General features: G+C 48.6%; 1 protein-coding gene across 1 annotated transcript in view; it reads left to right on the plus strand.

Moving 5' to 3' along the window:
- The window catches only part of AFG2A (AAA ATPase AFG2A), a 343,648-nt gene that overhangs the window by 2,917 nt on the left and 326,952 nt on the right, over window positions 1-13,779 (plus strand). The window contains 2 exon segments of the mRNA XM_090034520.1: window positions 4,495-4,619; window positions 5,992-6,149. Of these exon segments, the coding sequence (XP_089890646.1) occupies window positions 4,495-4,619; window positions 5,992-6,149 (283 nt within the window).

The following is a 13,779-nucleotide window of genomic DNA, read 5'->3' on the forward strand; positions in this document are numbered from 1 at the left end:
TCCAGACTGTAGAATAAGCTCCCTCCAGAGGTGTCCAATCACCCACCCTTCAAAAGGAAACTTGACATTCACTTTGCTGTGGTCACCTGACCCCAGTTACCTTTCCTGTCTAATGCGGGGGGACTGAACCCAATGATCTTGCAAGAACCTTTCCAGCCCCTTGCAGTCTATGAATTTTATAGTAGATGTAATGGGTATCAGGGCACTAGGAGGCAGCAGAATTGCAGAAGGAAGGTTAGCTTGCTTAGGGGAAGGTTTAAAAAGGAGAGAGGGTTGTTAGCACCTGTGGAATGGAGAGTTTAGAAGAAATCAGGTTGATCATATCCAGAATGGGCAGGGCATGCAGTGTTGGCCAGCGGTCCCCACCTTTCCCCACCACTTTGATTGCTGGTCCATCCAAAGTTTAAAACAAACAGTCTGGCAGTGGGAGCAGCATTTCTATTCAGGCAGCAGTCAGGGAGTCTCTTCATGGTTCGTCATGATCTAGTTAAAAACATTTAACTCGAGCATAGAAACAACTCAAGCGAACATTGACTCAGGTGTGGAAGTAACTTTCAGTGAAGTGCTGGGAAGATGCTCCAGAAAACTTGATTTTGTTGTATGAATCTGAAAGCAATTAATGACCACAGGACTAAAATAACAATTTTATTATTATTTTTGCCTGGCATATTCTATTTCCTAATGCAAAATGTATGAGAGAGCAAATTAATGCACTTTCTGATTAATTTATATTTCTTTTTGCTTTGCTCTGAAATGGAATAATAGTGCCTAGGCCCCTAGCATATGCGTAAATCTGGCTTTTTAGCTGGAGAAAAATATGTATTGTGTGATATGCAGTGATGCACCCTATCATCTGCACCCTTTTCAGAACCGTAGATCTGCCTATGTAAATATCTGTATATGCTTTGGTTAGTCTATAAGGTGCAAATCTATCCTGCCTTCCTTTCTTCGTGGCTGCTGCTCTGCCCCCATTGCCCGGTCCTTCAACAGGGACTGAGGTTGAGGGAGTGGGGGGTGCTGCCAGCTCCAGGCGGCACATTGCAGCTGGGAGCAGGGCCAGAGGATGAAGGCTGGGGTGTCCCTCTGCGAGGGGCTTTGTGGATAAGCAATGTGAGGTGCAGTGTGGTGGTGCCTGCTATGCTGCCCAGCTGCCTGCCCAGGTGAGGGGGAGAGGGAGGCTGGAATGCAGCCAGAGCATGGCTCTGTGGTCAGCTCTGCAGCCACGGTGATGGATGGGAGTGTGGGGGCGTGGGCTCGGGCTTGCAGATGGCGGCTGCTGCCACTTACTTGGAGGCCTGTGATGGTGGTGATGGCCGTTGCCTACAAAACCTCCCGCTGCTGCCATGTGGTATAAGCAGGACATGGGTCTGGAGCTGTGCGGCTGGCTGCCAGGCAGAAGCGGCAGCATGGTGGTGGCCAGGCGGCATGCAGCCATCCCCACCACCACCCAGCGCTGCTGCCACCAGCTGCACAGCTCTGAGCATGCTCCGTGGCGGCAGTGGGAGGTTTTGTAGGCAACGGCAGTCGCTGATGGCATGGGCGGCTGCTGCTGCTTACCTGTGGGGTTGCCTGTGCCATTGGTGACTGCCACTGCATACAAAACCTCCTGCTGCCGCTGCAGAGCTGTGCCTGGGGTTGTGTGGCCAGTGGCAGTGGCACAGCGCGGGGTGTTGGTGTGGATGGGAACGGCTGTGTGCTGCTCAGCCACCACCACCCCGTGCTGTGCTGCTGCTGCTGGCCACTCAACTCTGGGCATGGCTCTGTGGCGGCTGCAGGAGGTTTTGCACACAGTGGCCATCACCACTGGCACAGGCGGCCGCACAGGTAAGCGACAGTGGCCACCTATGACAGCAGTGACTGCCGCTGCTTACAAAATGTCCCAGTGGTGCTGCGGAGCTGTGCTTGGAGCTGTGTGGCCGGCAGCAGCAGCAGCGTGGTGTGGGGTTGTGGTGGGGATGGCTACGTGCCAACAAGCCACCACCGTGCTGCCGCCCAGCAGTGCTGGGGGGGTGCAGCTGTGGGGGGCCTTTAATTTTTATCACGGATTTTGGGTTTTTAATTAGAGAATACCAGGATCCCTGATTATGAGACTATCACAGCTTCCTAGATGTTATTGTCCTGCTGTAGAAATATTTCTCCAAAGAGGCACTGGTGCTGTGCTATTTATTTTTAATGTCCAGCTGCTATAACATTGATTGAGTGTAGACTGGTAGTTGGATAGCCCTTTCCACTTACGTCTCTGGTTCAAATTGGTTGTGACCAAACGGTTTGATGCCTGTTCAAAAATCTAAATGAACCATACCGAAGAATGTGAAGTAGCTAGCTGTGTTAATCTGAAGTTGGGCAGAAGGCAGGGTACAGATGCATCTGACAGACTATTGATTCTCAACCAGGGTGGCAGGACTCAGGTGCCTATCCATCCCTGGCTGATCCCTCCTGCCCACTGATTGGGCCTTCTGCAAGGAGATAAGCACTGTAATATATAAATTAGTTTTTGAAATTGCATTCCGTTCAATTCACAAAAGTTACTGAGGAGTGCCTCCAATCAACGAGGGGTGCCTCAAGTCCAAAAAATTTTGAGCACCACTGTGATCGACTGAATCAGAGTTGCATAAGCAGTACTTCTGTACTATTCATCAATGTTAGTGGGGAAGAAAACAAAGAAGAGTAAACGTATCTCCAGCGAGTGTCATAGCCCAGCCCCTGGCACGGATCTTTGAAAACTCCTGGCTCTCTGGTGTAGTGCCCAAAGACTGGAAGAAGGCCAATGTGGTGCTGATCTTCAAGAAAGGGAGGAGAGTGGATCCGGCTAACTACAGGCCCATTAGCCTGACTTCTATCCTGGGGAAGATCTTAGAAAAGTTTATTAAGGAGGCCATCCTTGAGGGACTGGCCCAGGCTAACATCCTAAGGGATAGCCAGCACAGGTTTGTTGCTGGTAGGTCTTGTTGACCAATCTCATTTCCTTCTATGACCAGGTGACCTATCACCTGGACCAGGGAGATGAGATTGATGTCATATATCTTGACTTCAAAAAAGCCTTTGATCCGGTATCCCATGATCACCTCTTGGCCAAACTGGCCAGTTGTGGCCTTGGCTCCACTACGATCCGCTGGCTGGGAAACTGGCTCCGTGGTCGGACCCAGAGGGTTGTGATTGATGGCAGTCACTCATCGTGGTGCCCTGTGACCAGTGAGGTCCCTCAAGGCTCTGTCCTGGGACCCATACTGTTCAACATCCTCATTAATGATGTGGACATTGGAGTCAGGAGTGGACTGGCCAAGTTCGCCGATGACGCCAAACTTTGGGGCAAAGCATCCACACCAGAAGATAGGCGAGTGATCCAGGCTGACCTGGACAAGCTCAGCAAATGGGCGGACGAGAACCTGATGGTGTTTAACACCGAAAAATGCAAGGTTCTCCACCTTGGGAGGAAAAACCTGCAGCATCCTTATAGGCTTGGCAGTGCTACGTTGGATAGCACTACAGAAGAAAGAGACTTGGGGGTCATCATTGACCTGACCACAAGATGAACATGAGCCTGCAATGCGATGCTGTGGCTAGTAAAGCGACCAAAACGCTGGCTTGCATCCATAGATGCTTCTCGAGCAAATCCCGGGACGTCATTCTCCCTTTGTACTCGGCCTTGGTGAGGCCGCAGCTGGAGTCCTGCGTCCAGTTTTGGGCTCCACAATTCAAAAAGGATGTGGAGAAGCTTGAGAGAGTCCAGAGGAGAGCCACGTGCATGATCAGAGGTTAGGAAAACAGATCTTACGATGACAGGCTGAGAGCCATGGGACTCTTTAGCCTGGAAAAGCATAGGCTCAGGGGTGATCTGATGGCCACCTATAAGTTTATCAGGGGTGACCACCAGGATCTGGGGGAACGTTTGTTCACCAGAGCGCCCCAAGGGATGACGAGGTCGAACGGTCACAAACTCCTGCAAGACCGTTTCAGGCTGGACATAAGGAAGAATTTCTTTACTGTCTGAGCCCCCAAGGTCTGGAACAGTCTGCCAGCGGAGGTGGTTCAAGCACCTACACTGAACACCGTCAGGAGTAAATTGGATGCTTATCTTGCTGGGATCCTATGATGCCAGCTGACTTCCTGCCCTTTGGGCAGGGGGCTGGACTCGATGATCTCCCGAGGTCCCTTCCAGCCCTAATGTCTATGAAATCTATGAAAGAGTAAACATATCTCCAGCATCTGTCATTAGTGGTAGTGGTGCATGTGTTTAGTGACCTGTATGAAGTAAATTGGAGATATCTGCTTATACCACAGAAATCCCCAGTGATTCATGCTTTAGTGGTAAGAAAGAGCGGCACCAAAATTGAATGGACATGGATATTGAACAAGCATGTACATTTCTTCAGTGCAAAGAATTGTTTTGATTGTCATTCTTCATACTGTAGTTGCTTCATGTGAATAGGGAGTTTTGTTTGCAAAATGATCGGACCTGCAGAATAATGACACATTTTTCTCCTAAAATTTTAGAAGATGACAACATTCCTAAAACATACAGAAGCACTCTTGTACAACTAGGACTCAACAGTATGAAATCTGCCAATATATGCATAGGTCGACCAGTCTTGCTTACCAGTGAAAATGGAAAACAAGAGGTGTGATTACTTTTCTTATTAAGCATGAATAAGAAAATCTTATATGATTAAATGATGTATTTGAGTTGTTGGGTTTAGGTTGCGAGGGGGAAGGGTTTAGTGATTTAAATCCTGTGGATTTATGTCTTCATGCAATTCACTGCCATTGCTTGTTTCACATGGGGATTGAAAAAGGAGAATAATTGTGTATCTAGGTGCTTTTGAACACCACTCAATTGCTGCATGTCTGGACTTAGCCTGTGCCATTAATTGATTAAAAATGCTAAACATTACTTCCTCCTATTTAGTGTTTAACGGAAGAAATGACTCCCCACTTTTTATAGTGTACTCCCTAGATACCATAAAGTATGCTTTTTCAGTTGTCTACTACTCATACTCGCACTCTCCACTGATATTACCAGTGGAGTTTTCCTTGGCATTCTCAGAATGAAATTCTGCTGTTAAAAACATTTTGGTTCATCCTTAAGTCATAGTACTACTGTATGTAGTTTCTTGATTCCAAGGCAAAGTTTTTCTCCTCATTTAACATGGGGAGGGGGGAGGTCCCTTGTCTTGGAATTGAGTACAGTGGGGGCAGGTCAGGACTGGAGTCACAGCTGCTGCCTGCTTCCCCACTGCCCCTGAAGTCTCAGTCCATGGTCTCCCTCTCTGCACCCCTCTCTCCTTTCCCTCTAGTGCCAGCTCTGCCCCAGCTTTGCCCAGATGCCACCGTGCTGGCCCTGTACTGCTGATATGGGGCTAGACTGGTGTTGTGCCACAGGCTGTATCAGGGACAGAACCTGCCAGCACTAAAGCAAGGGCAGGGGGCTGGAGGGAGGTGGTTGTGGAAAGGAGGGGAGAGGTTCTAGGGAAGGGAGGAACTGGGGGTGGGGGGCAGGCAGGGGCCTGTGGCTGGGGGGTGGGGCAGAAAGTGGTAGCGGACAGATTAGATGAGACAGGCTGCCTGCCCCCGTACCCCTACTGATCCCCTATTGCCTGTCCTCCACTGCCTCCCCTCCTGCCTGATCCACACTGCTTGTACCCCTACCACTGCTTTCTCTGCTGCTGTGGTGGTGGGGACAAATTTCAGATGACCCTCCAATAATTATATTCTATACTTGGAAAATGATAACAAATGTATATATTTTCCATATATAGAATTTAATTACTCGGGGGTCATCTTGGATTTGGGTAAATAGGGTAACTGCTTAGCATCTTAATTGTTTGTGATTCATTCTGTTTTAAACCATTCTTTAATCCCTTGTGGAGTTTGAGTTTAAAAGTATGAATGTTTTCCCCCTTCACTTTCAGAATTAAGAATCTGAGGGAGGGGGAAAGGTCTTAAATTACCAATTGTTTGTTTGTTTGTTTGTTTGACTGAAACTCTCTCTAGGTCTGTACTGCTTGGCCCATTGCAGGCTTCTCAGGAGGAAAAATTGGCCTGAGTGGAATCACTCAGAAGAATCTGGTGGTGAAACCTGGTGATGTAGTCACTGTCCAGCCTGTGGTCGGTGCAGTGGTACAGGCAGAAGAAATCTACATTAAGCTGAGGTTTGGAATTTTTTTGTAAATGCTAGCTACTGATGGCCATAGAAATCTGTTTTGTAGAGATTCAAATCTGCAAGATGCATCTCTGCTTTCCATTTGAATGGGACTGCATGTGTGAATGAAGTTAAACACATTGGTAAATGTTCACAGGATTGGTGGTTGTAGCCATGTTGGTCTAAGGACATAGGCCTTAGATCAGGTCTTAGACACTACCAGGTTCTTTGGGTAGATGTGATATCTTTTATTAGATGAACTAAATAGTTGGAAAAAAGTTCTTTACAGGCTTTTGGACACAAACACCCTTCATCAGGCATCAGTAGACTCTGCTGGTGTTGTGTGTCTTTTGAGGTAGAAAAGAAGCTAATTTACAACGTTCAGATCTGTGAAAATACAGATGAATGGAAGTTTGGAAGACAATGGGTAGAGAAGAACGGGAGGGGGGAAAGGAAGGAAATGTGTGAAGGAATACAGGTAGTTAGCTGGAGGCAGGGTACCTGAGGTATCAGGCAGGTTGTAATTTGTCATAAATCCAATGTCTGTATTAAGTCCATGTTTTTTTGTATCCAATAGGTTTATGAAGTGAAGTTCATAGGCTTGTCTATGACAGGTGTTTTGTAAGTTCCCTTTGAGGATTAGACCTGGGAGATAAGAGAGGGAGTGATTACCTTATGAGAAATGTGTACCCACAGGTAATTGGATATTTTTGTCTTTGATGGATTTTCACTGTGCATTCATTCTGATACATGGTTAATCCTGATGAAATGCACACCATTAGTTATGACAAGGGATTCTGGTTTTCTCCAATTAAAAATTGCAAATTCTCTGATTTAAAAACCCAAAATCTGTGATAAAAATTAAAGTCCCTTTCCCCCGCCCCCAGCACTGCTGGTGCCCCGCAGTCCCCACTCCCCCAGTCTCAGCAGCCCTCCTGATGTCCCTTACAACAGCCCCCCAGACCCACAGACATGCAGACACTGACATCCACCCCAGCAGGTAAGTGTGTGTGGGGGGGGAAGGGAAGGGAAGGTGCTGGGGAGTGGTAGATCAAGAATGGGGGGCGTGTGCCCCTGTGCCCACTCCCAGGAGCAGGGCCGGGGGGTGAGGGCAGGGGTGCCACTCTGTGGGCCACACACGTGCCAGCTGGCCTGACAGGAGGTTCGCACACGGAGGCTGCCACCACAACTCTGCCACTGCGCCCTGCACTACCATCCCACGGCCACCCTAATGGCTTTGTGGGCAAGTGACACAGGGCATGGCAGCAGTAGTGTGATGGCAACCACCGTGTGTGGGCCACATACGTGCTGCTTCGCCAGGGGGTGAAATGGGGGTTTGCATGCAGCAGCATGCCCTGCAACCAGCTGCGTGGCTCCATGGCGGTGCGGGGTGGTGGCGGCTGCATGCAGGGTGAAGGGGTTTTGTAATCAAGTGCTGCCACAGCAGAGCCATGCCCTTCGCCCCTGAATCCTAGAGGTAAGTGGTCCTTGGGGGCTGTGGGGCAGATCTCGGGAAGATGGTTGGGGGCTGAGGGAGTGGGGGTGCTGCCAGCCCCAGGCAGCACTTCGCAGCTGGGAGCAGGGCCAGGGGGTGAGGGCAGGGTTGCCCCTCTGTGGGGCCACTTTGTAGGCAAGTGATGTGGGGCACAGTGTGGTAGTGCCTGCCATGTGTGGGCTGCACATATGCCACCTGGCTGGCTGCCTGGGGGAGGGGGAGAGGGAGGCTGGCATGCGGCCAGAGCACAGCTCCATGGCCGGCTCTGCAGCCACAGCGAGGGATGGGGGGGGGAAAAGGGGACAGTGCACGTGGCAACCTCTGTCACTTACCTGGAGGCTTGTGATGGTGGTGATGGATGCTCCAAAACCTCTCGCTGCCGCCGCGGAGCCATGCTTGGAGCTGTGTGGCCGGCCACTGGTCGGCAGCGGCAGTATGGTGGTGGCCAGGCTGCACACAGCGAGAGGTTTTGGAGGCAGCAGCAGTCATTGCTGGCATGGAAAGCTGCTGCTGCTTGCCTGTGGGGCCACCCGTGCCAGCGGTGATGGCCGCTGCATGCAAAACCTCCTGTTGCCACCGTGGATCTGTGCTTGGAGCTTTGTAGCCAGCGACAGCAGCGCAGGCTGGGGTGGTGGTGGCCGGGCGGCACGCGGCCATTCCCATCCCCACCACCACCATGCTGCCGCTGCTGCCCGGTGGCCGGCTGCACAGCTCCAGGTATGGCTCTGTGGCGGCAGCGGAAGGTTTTGGAGGCAATGACTGTCACGGTCCTCCAGGTAAGTGGCAGTGGCAACCACATGCAAGCCCAAGCCCCTGCCCCCGCACCCCCATCCCTCACCACGGCTGCAGAGCTGGCCATGAAGCTGTGCTCCAGCTGCTTGCCAGCCTCCCTCTTCTCCCCAGGGCAGCCGGCCGGGCAGCATGTGAGCAGCCCGCACGTAGGCACTGCACCCTGTATCACTTGCGCCCCCCCCGCAGATGGGCACCCCTCCCCTCCCCTCCTGGCCTTCCTCCTAGCAGCGATGTGCCACCTGGGGCCAGCAGCACCCCCTGCTCCCTCAGCCCCCTTCCCCAGCCGTGTTACACAGCCCCACTTACCTCCATGCTCCAGGGGTGAAGGGCAGGCCTGAGTCTGAGTCCGGCCTTGGCTGCCTCAGAGGCTCAGGCCCTGCCCTCCCCCCTCTCCCTCCCCCTCCAGCCAGGGCTGGGGGTTTCCCGTCCTTTTTGCAATTGGCTCTTGCGGGCTGGAGCTGTGCCAGCCTGCAAGAGCTCTTTGCAAAAGTGGAGAATCCATGGATTTCTCTGCTAAAAAGAGAAATCCGCGTTTTTGCCGATTAAAAACGGGGAATCTGTGGTTTTCTCCGTTTGTCCTTGGGAAATGGAAAACCTGGATCCTTGGTTGTGACAGACTGTTCTTCCCTGCAACCTATACAGAAAATCTGCGAACAGTTTCAACCCGTACTAGAAGAAAGACCCTATTTTTAAAGAGCTCTTTCCGGAACCACCCATCCTAGCCTTTAAATAAGCACCAAACCTCACTAACTTTATCACCAGAAGCAAACTTCTGATGACCCAAATCACACGGGATGTAAAACCTGCTAACACATCTCCACCAGTCCCACAATAACTACACCCCACAACAGAACCATCACCATTCCTGAATCTTACCTGCACCTCCAGGAATGTAATAGATCTCATCCAGTGCACCAAGTGCCCTGATGGAAAAGATGTAGAAGAAACCAAATGAGAACTGAGTACCAGAATGAACACATACTGAATATCCATCAAAGACAAAAATGGGGAGAAGTTGCTGCTTGTCTTCTAGTCCCTGGAGGCTCCCTGATCCAGCAAAGGTGCAGAGGGTTGCTGCTCATGCCCCTCACATAGGCCAGGAGGGGATGGGAGGAGCAGCAGCTCCTTGATCTTCACTCATTCCTCAGACTGGGTTACCTGGTATAAGCAGGCAGGGGGCTTTGTTCTACTGCTCCAGCTCCCCTGGAAATTAGGAGGACTGCTCCCAACACTTCCCATCACCCAGTCCCAGGAAGGCACAAGGAGCACGGCAGAGGGTGTGGTTGCAGGCTGAACACTTATATGGTTCCCTTTTCTGGAAACGTTTCTGGTGGTGGAAAATTTCCACAGCTAGAAATGAACACCTGTTCATGGTCACTGTTTGCAGTTTCCTCTGACTTTTCCCACATTCCTCCATGCAAAGCTGCTTCTGTCTGACTTCTCAGGGATCTGAATTTGCATCTCTGTGTAGAATGCAGATTAGAGAAACAGATTGGAGGATCTAGCCCAGAAGAGCCTCACTTGGGAGCAGCAGTGCTGTATCTAGGCTTTTAGTATGGTACTGGGATATGAAAGCGGAATGAAAAGGGCACGGAAGTGAAAGGGGCAACTGTATCTCGAGACTTGCAGTGAACTTCTGGATTCCTTTGATTTGTGTCAGAAGCTTAATTGTCCCTTAAAAAAATTTACAGCCATCATAGTTTTAGGGAAAAGCTTGAAAAATCAACATTAAAGATAAATTAGAACACGGCATTCATTATATTTTTAGAATAAGTTGAATGTATATAATTTTTAGTAAGTTGAATGCTTACTCATGCCATCTGAACACTTGGCTTAGGTAGTATACCTAGCCCATAGATGAAACAACTTTTTGATGGACCATCTCCTTTGCTTCATTCTTTGGTTGCGTCTACATGTTCATTAATGCGCTTTAGGTAATACACATTAAATCTTGTACCTCCATTGTGAGGTACTAGAAAAATGTGCGTTAACCTATTTTAATGTGCATTAGTTAAAACAAGTTTTTTGTGATGCTTTAATGTGCATTAGAATTGGCTAATGCTCATTAAAGTGCATGTCTAGCCTTATAAGAAGTAGGAGATGTGGGAGCAGAGTATAAGACTGGGTTGGGATGGGACAGAATAACGTAGGACCAGGATGGAGGAGTGAAGGAGCTGGATATAAGGTAAAGACCCTGGAAGCATAGTAAAATAGCTAGAAAACAGTGCCTGAGGAAGAGGCAGAAACGTGTGTTCATGTGGGAACAGAATGTATACTTATTGGTACTATCAGGGGGAATGTTTAAAAGAGAGTGCCCTAGGAGGTGCCTGCTGGGTGGAGATAGTGATGGAGGAAAGTCATCCTGCTGAGAAAAGAAGGATAAAGGAGGGAAGACACCCCTCTATGATTCCTTGTTGTTTTTTACATTTTAAGTTTGCAACTTGGAAAATGTAGGCAGACAAAGGGGATTGGATAGGGAAGGAAGCAACTCAGAATGGTCCTGGGCTGCAAATCATGAAAGTGTGTGAGGCTTTTTCTGTTTGTTTTGTTTTTATTTTTGCTTTAATTTATAATTCATCTCCTGATCTGTTTGGCGGTCTCTTCCTTGATTTTTTTTTTTTTTTTTAACTTTGTGGTGTTAGCTTTTGGGTGGGTGGTGAATGCTTGAGTCCAAGTGCAGGTGTTTCATTTGCCTTTTAAAGATTTATAATATGATAGTTATTACAGATGTTTAATGGTAGTATTTGTGAACTGTTTTCTCCTGTCCCCACTGCACACTTTACATTTTGGATTTAAACACTTGCTTTTCCCTTTTGAAATGGGACAGACAAGCCATTTGGTTCCCAAAAATGGGTAACTACCAACATTTGGATACTAGAAACTTAAGCGGGCTATGCCAATGTTGATACCATGATCAAGCTCAGTCTAATTTAATAGGTATTAGTTGGCTCTGGTGCCTGTGCTCACACTTTCATGTTACTGACTCCCTAATGGTCAGCTTGTTTTTTCATTTTTCCTAGTCATCAAAGTAAAACCAAACTGAACCAAAACGACGACAACAAAATGCACAACAAACTGCCTTATGGTGTAGCAAAGGAAAGAATATCAAAAGTTTGCTTAATATTGCATTTTCTTTACCAGCTTACGTGACTGACAATACTTCTTTCATATAAAAAGTAGATATTTGTAATTATACAAATAATTACGGAAGCAATTTTTTGTGATATTGCTTATTGGACCAACTGCATTGTTGGGAAAGATGCTGGACAACATTTTAGGGACAAACTGCCCTTATCCAGATCGGGATAGAGGTAGAGGTAGAGGTCTCTTCAGGTAGAGGTCCCAGGCCCAAAGGAGGCTGCTCTGTCATTGAAATGTTGTCCAGCATCTTTCCTTACTGCACAGCTTGTCCAATGAAAGATATATTGAAAACAACATTTTTCTCATACGTTTCCTTGTCCATCTTCGCTACAACACGCTATCTGTGTGTCATGTACGTATAGTAGAACATACGTCTGTGAACTTTTTGTAGAAAAAGATTTTCCTTAACAGAGGAAGAGTATTTAATAATTTCTGAAATATTTTCAAAACTCTTCCTGATCTGAATGTTGAACCTTTTCTGAAACCACGTTCTTTCCCATGATCTCATATTTGTTCTGAGGGCCGATCTTCTAGAATATCTTTTATATACTACTATATTGTAAAACACAAATGTTGGTTTTCTGGATTTACATAGGTAGAGAAAACAAAGAATGATATGTCACATTTTAAGCCACTCATTACTACAGACCTTAATGCTTCCCTTTTTTTGGTAAGGATATTAGATTTTAAATACAGATTCCTGGATCCTAGGACTTCCTGATTCAGCAGCCATATGGTATACAGGTTTGATTGTGTGTACAAGTGATTTCATAGATTTCATAGACATTAGGACTGGAAGGGACCTCGGGAGATCATCGAGTCCAGCCCCCTGCCCAAAGGGCAGGAAGTCAGCTGGGGTCATAGGATCCCAGCAAGATAAGCATCCAATTTACTCTTGAAGGTGTTCAATGTAGGTGCTTGAACCACCTCTGCTGGCAGACTGTTCCAGCCCTTGGGGGCTCGGACAGGAAAGAAATTCTTCCTTATGTCCAGCCTGAAACGGTCTTGCAGGAGTTTGTGACCGTTCGACCTCGTCATCCCTTGGGGCGCTCTGGTGAACAAACGTTCCCCCAGATCCTGGTGGTCACCCCTGATAAACTTATAGGTGGCCATCAGATCACCCCTGAGCCTGCGCTTTTCCAGGCTAAAGAGTCCCATGGCTCTCAGCCTGTCATCGTAAGATCTGTTTTCCTGACCTCTGATCATGCACGTGGCTCTCCTCTGGACTCTCTCAAGCTTCTCCACATCCTTTTTGAATTGTGGAGCCCAAAACTGGACGCAGGACTCCAGCTGCGGCCTCACCAAGGCCGAGTACAAGGGGAGAATGACGTCCCGGGATTTGCTCGAGCAGCATTCATGGATGCAAGCCAGCGTTTTGGTCGCTTTACTAGCCGCAGCATCGCATTGGAGGCTCATGTTCATCTTGTGGTCAATGATGACCCCCAAGTCTCTTTCTTCTGTAGTACTATCCAACGTAGCACTGCCGAGCCTATAAGGATGCTGCAGGTTTTTCCTCCCAAGGTGGAGAACCTTGTATTTTTCGGTGTTAAACACCATGAGGTTCTCATCTGCCCATTTGCTGAGCTTGTCCAGGTCTGCCTGGATCACCTGCCTGTCTTCTGGCGTGGATGCTTTGCCCCAAAGTTTGGTGTCATCGGCGAACTTGGCCAGTCCACTTCTGACTCCAATGTCCACATCGTTAATGAGGATGTTGAACAGTATGGGTCCCAGGACAGAGCCTTGAGGGACCTCACTGGTCACAGGGCACCACGATGAGTGACTGCCATCAATCACAACCCTCTGGGTCCGACCACGAAGCCAATTTCCCAGCCAGCGGATTGTGGTGGAGCCAAGGCCACAACTGGCCAGTTTGGCCAAGAGGTGATCATGGGATACCGGATCAAAAGCTTTTTTGAAGTCAAGATATATGACATCAACCTCTTCTCCCTTGTCCAGGTGACAGGTCACCTGGTCATAGAAGGAAATGAGATGGGTCAAACAAGACCTACCCGCAACAAACCCGTGCTGGCTGTCTCTTAGAATGTTAGCCTGGGCCAGTCCCTCAAGGATGGCCTCCTTAATAAACTTTTCTAAGATCTTTCCCAGGATAGAAGTCAGGCTAATGGGCCTGTAGTTAGCCAGATCCACTCTCCTCCCTTTCTTGAAGATCGGCACCACTTTGGCCTTCTTCCAGTCTTTGGGCACTACACCA

This window comes from Crocodylus siamensis, chromosome 2 (assembly GCF_052110815.1).
Source record: "Crocodylus siamensis isolate JL-2025a chromosome 2, ASM5211081v1, whole genome shotgun sequence".
NCBI classification, from domain to species: domain Eukaryota; kingdom Metazoa; phylum Chordata; order Crocodylia; family Crocodylidae; genus Crocodylus; species Crocodylus siamensis.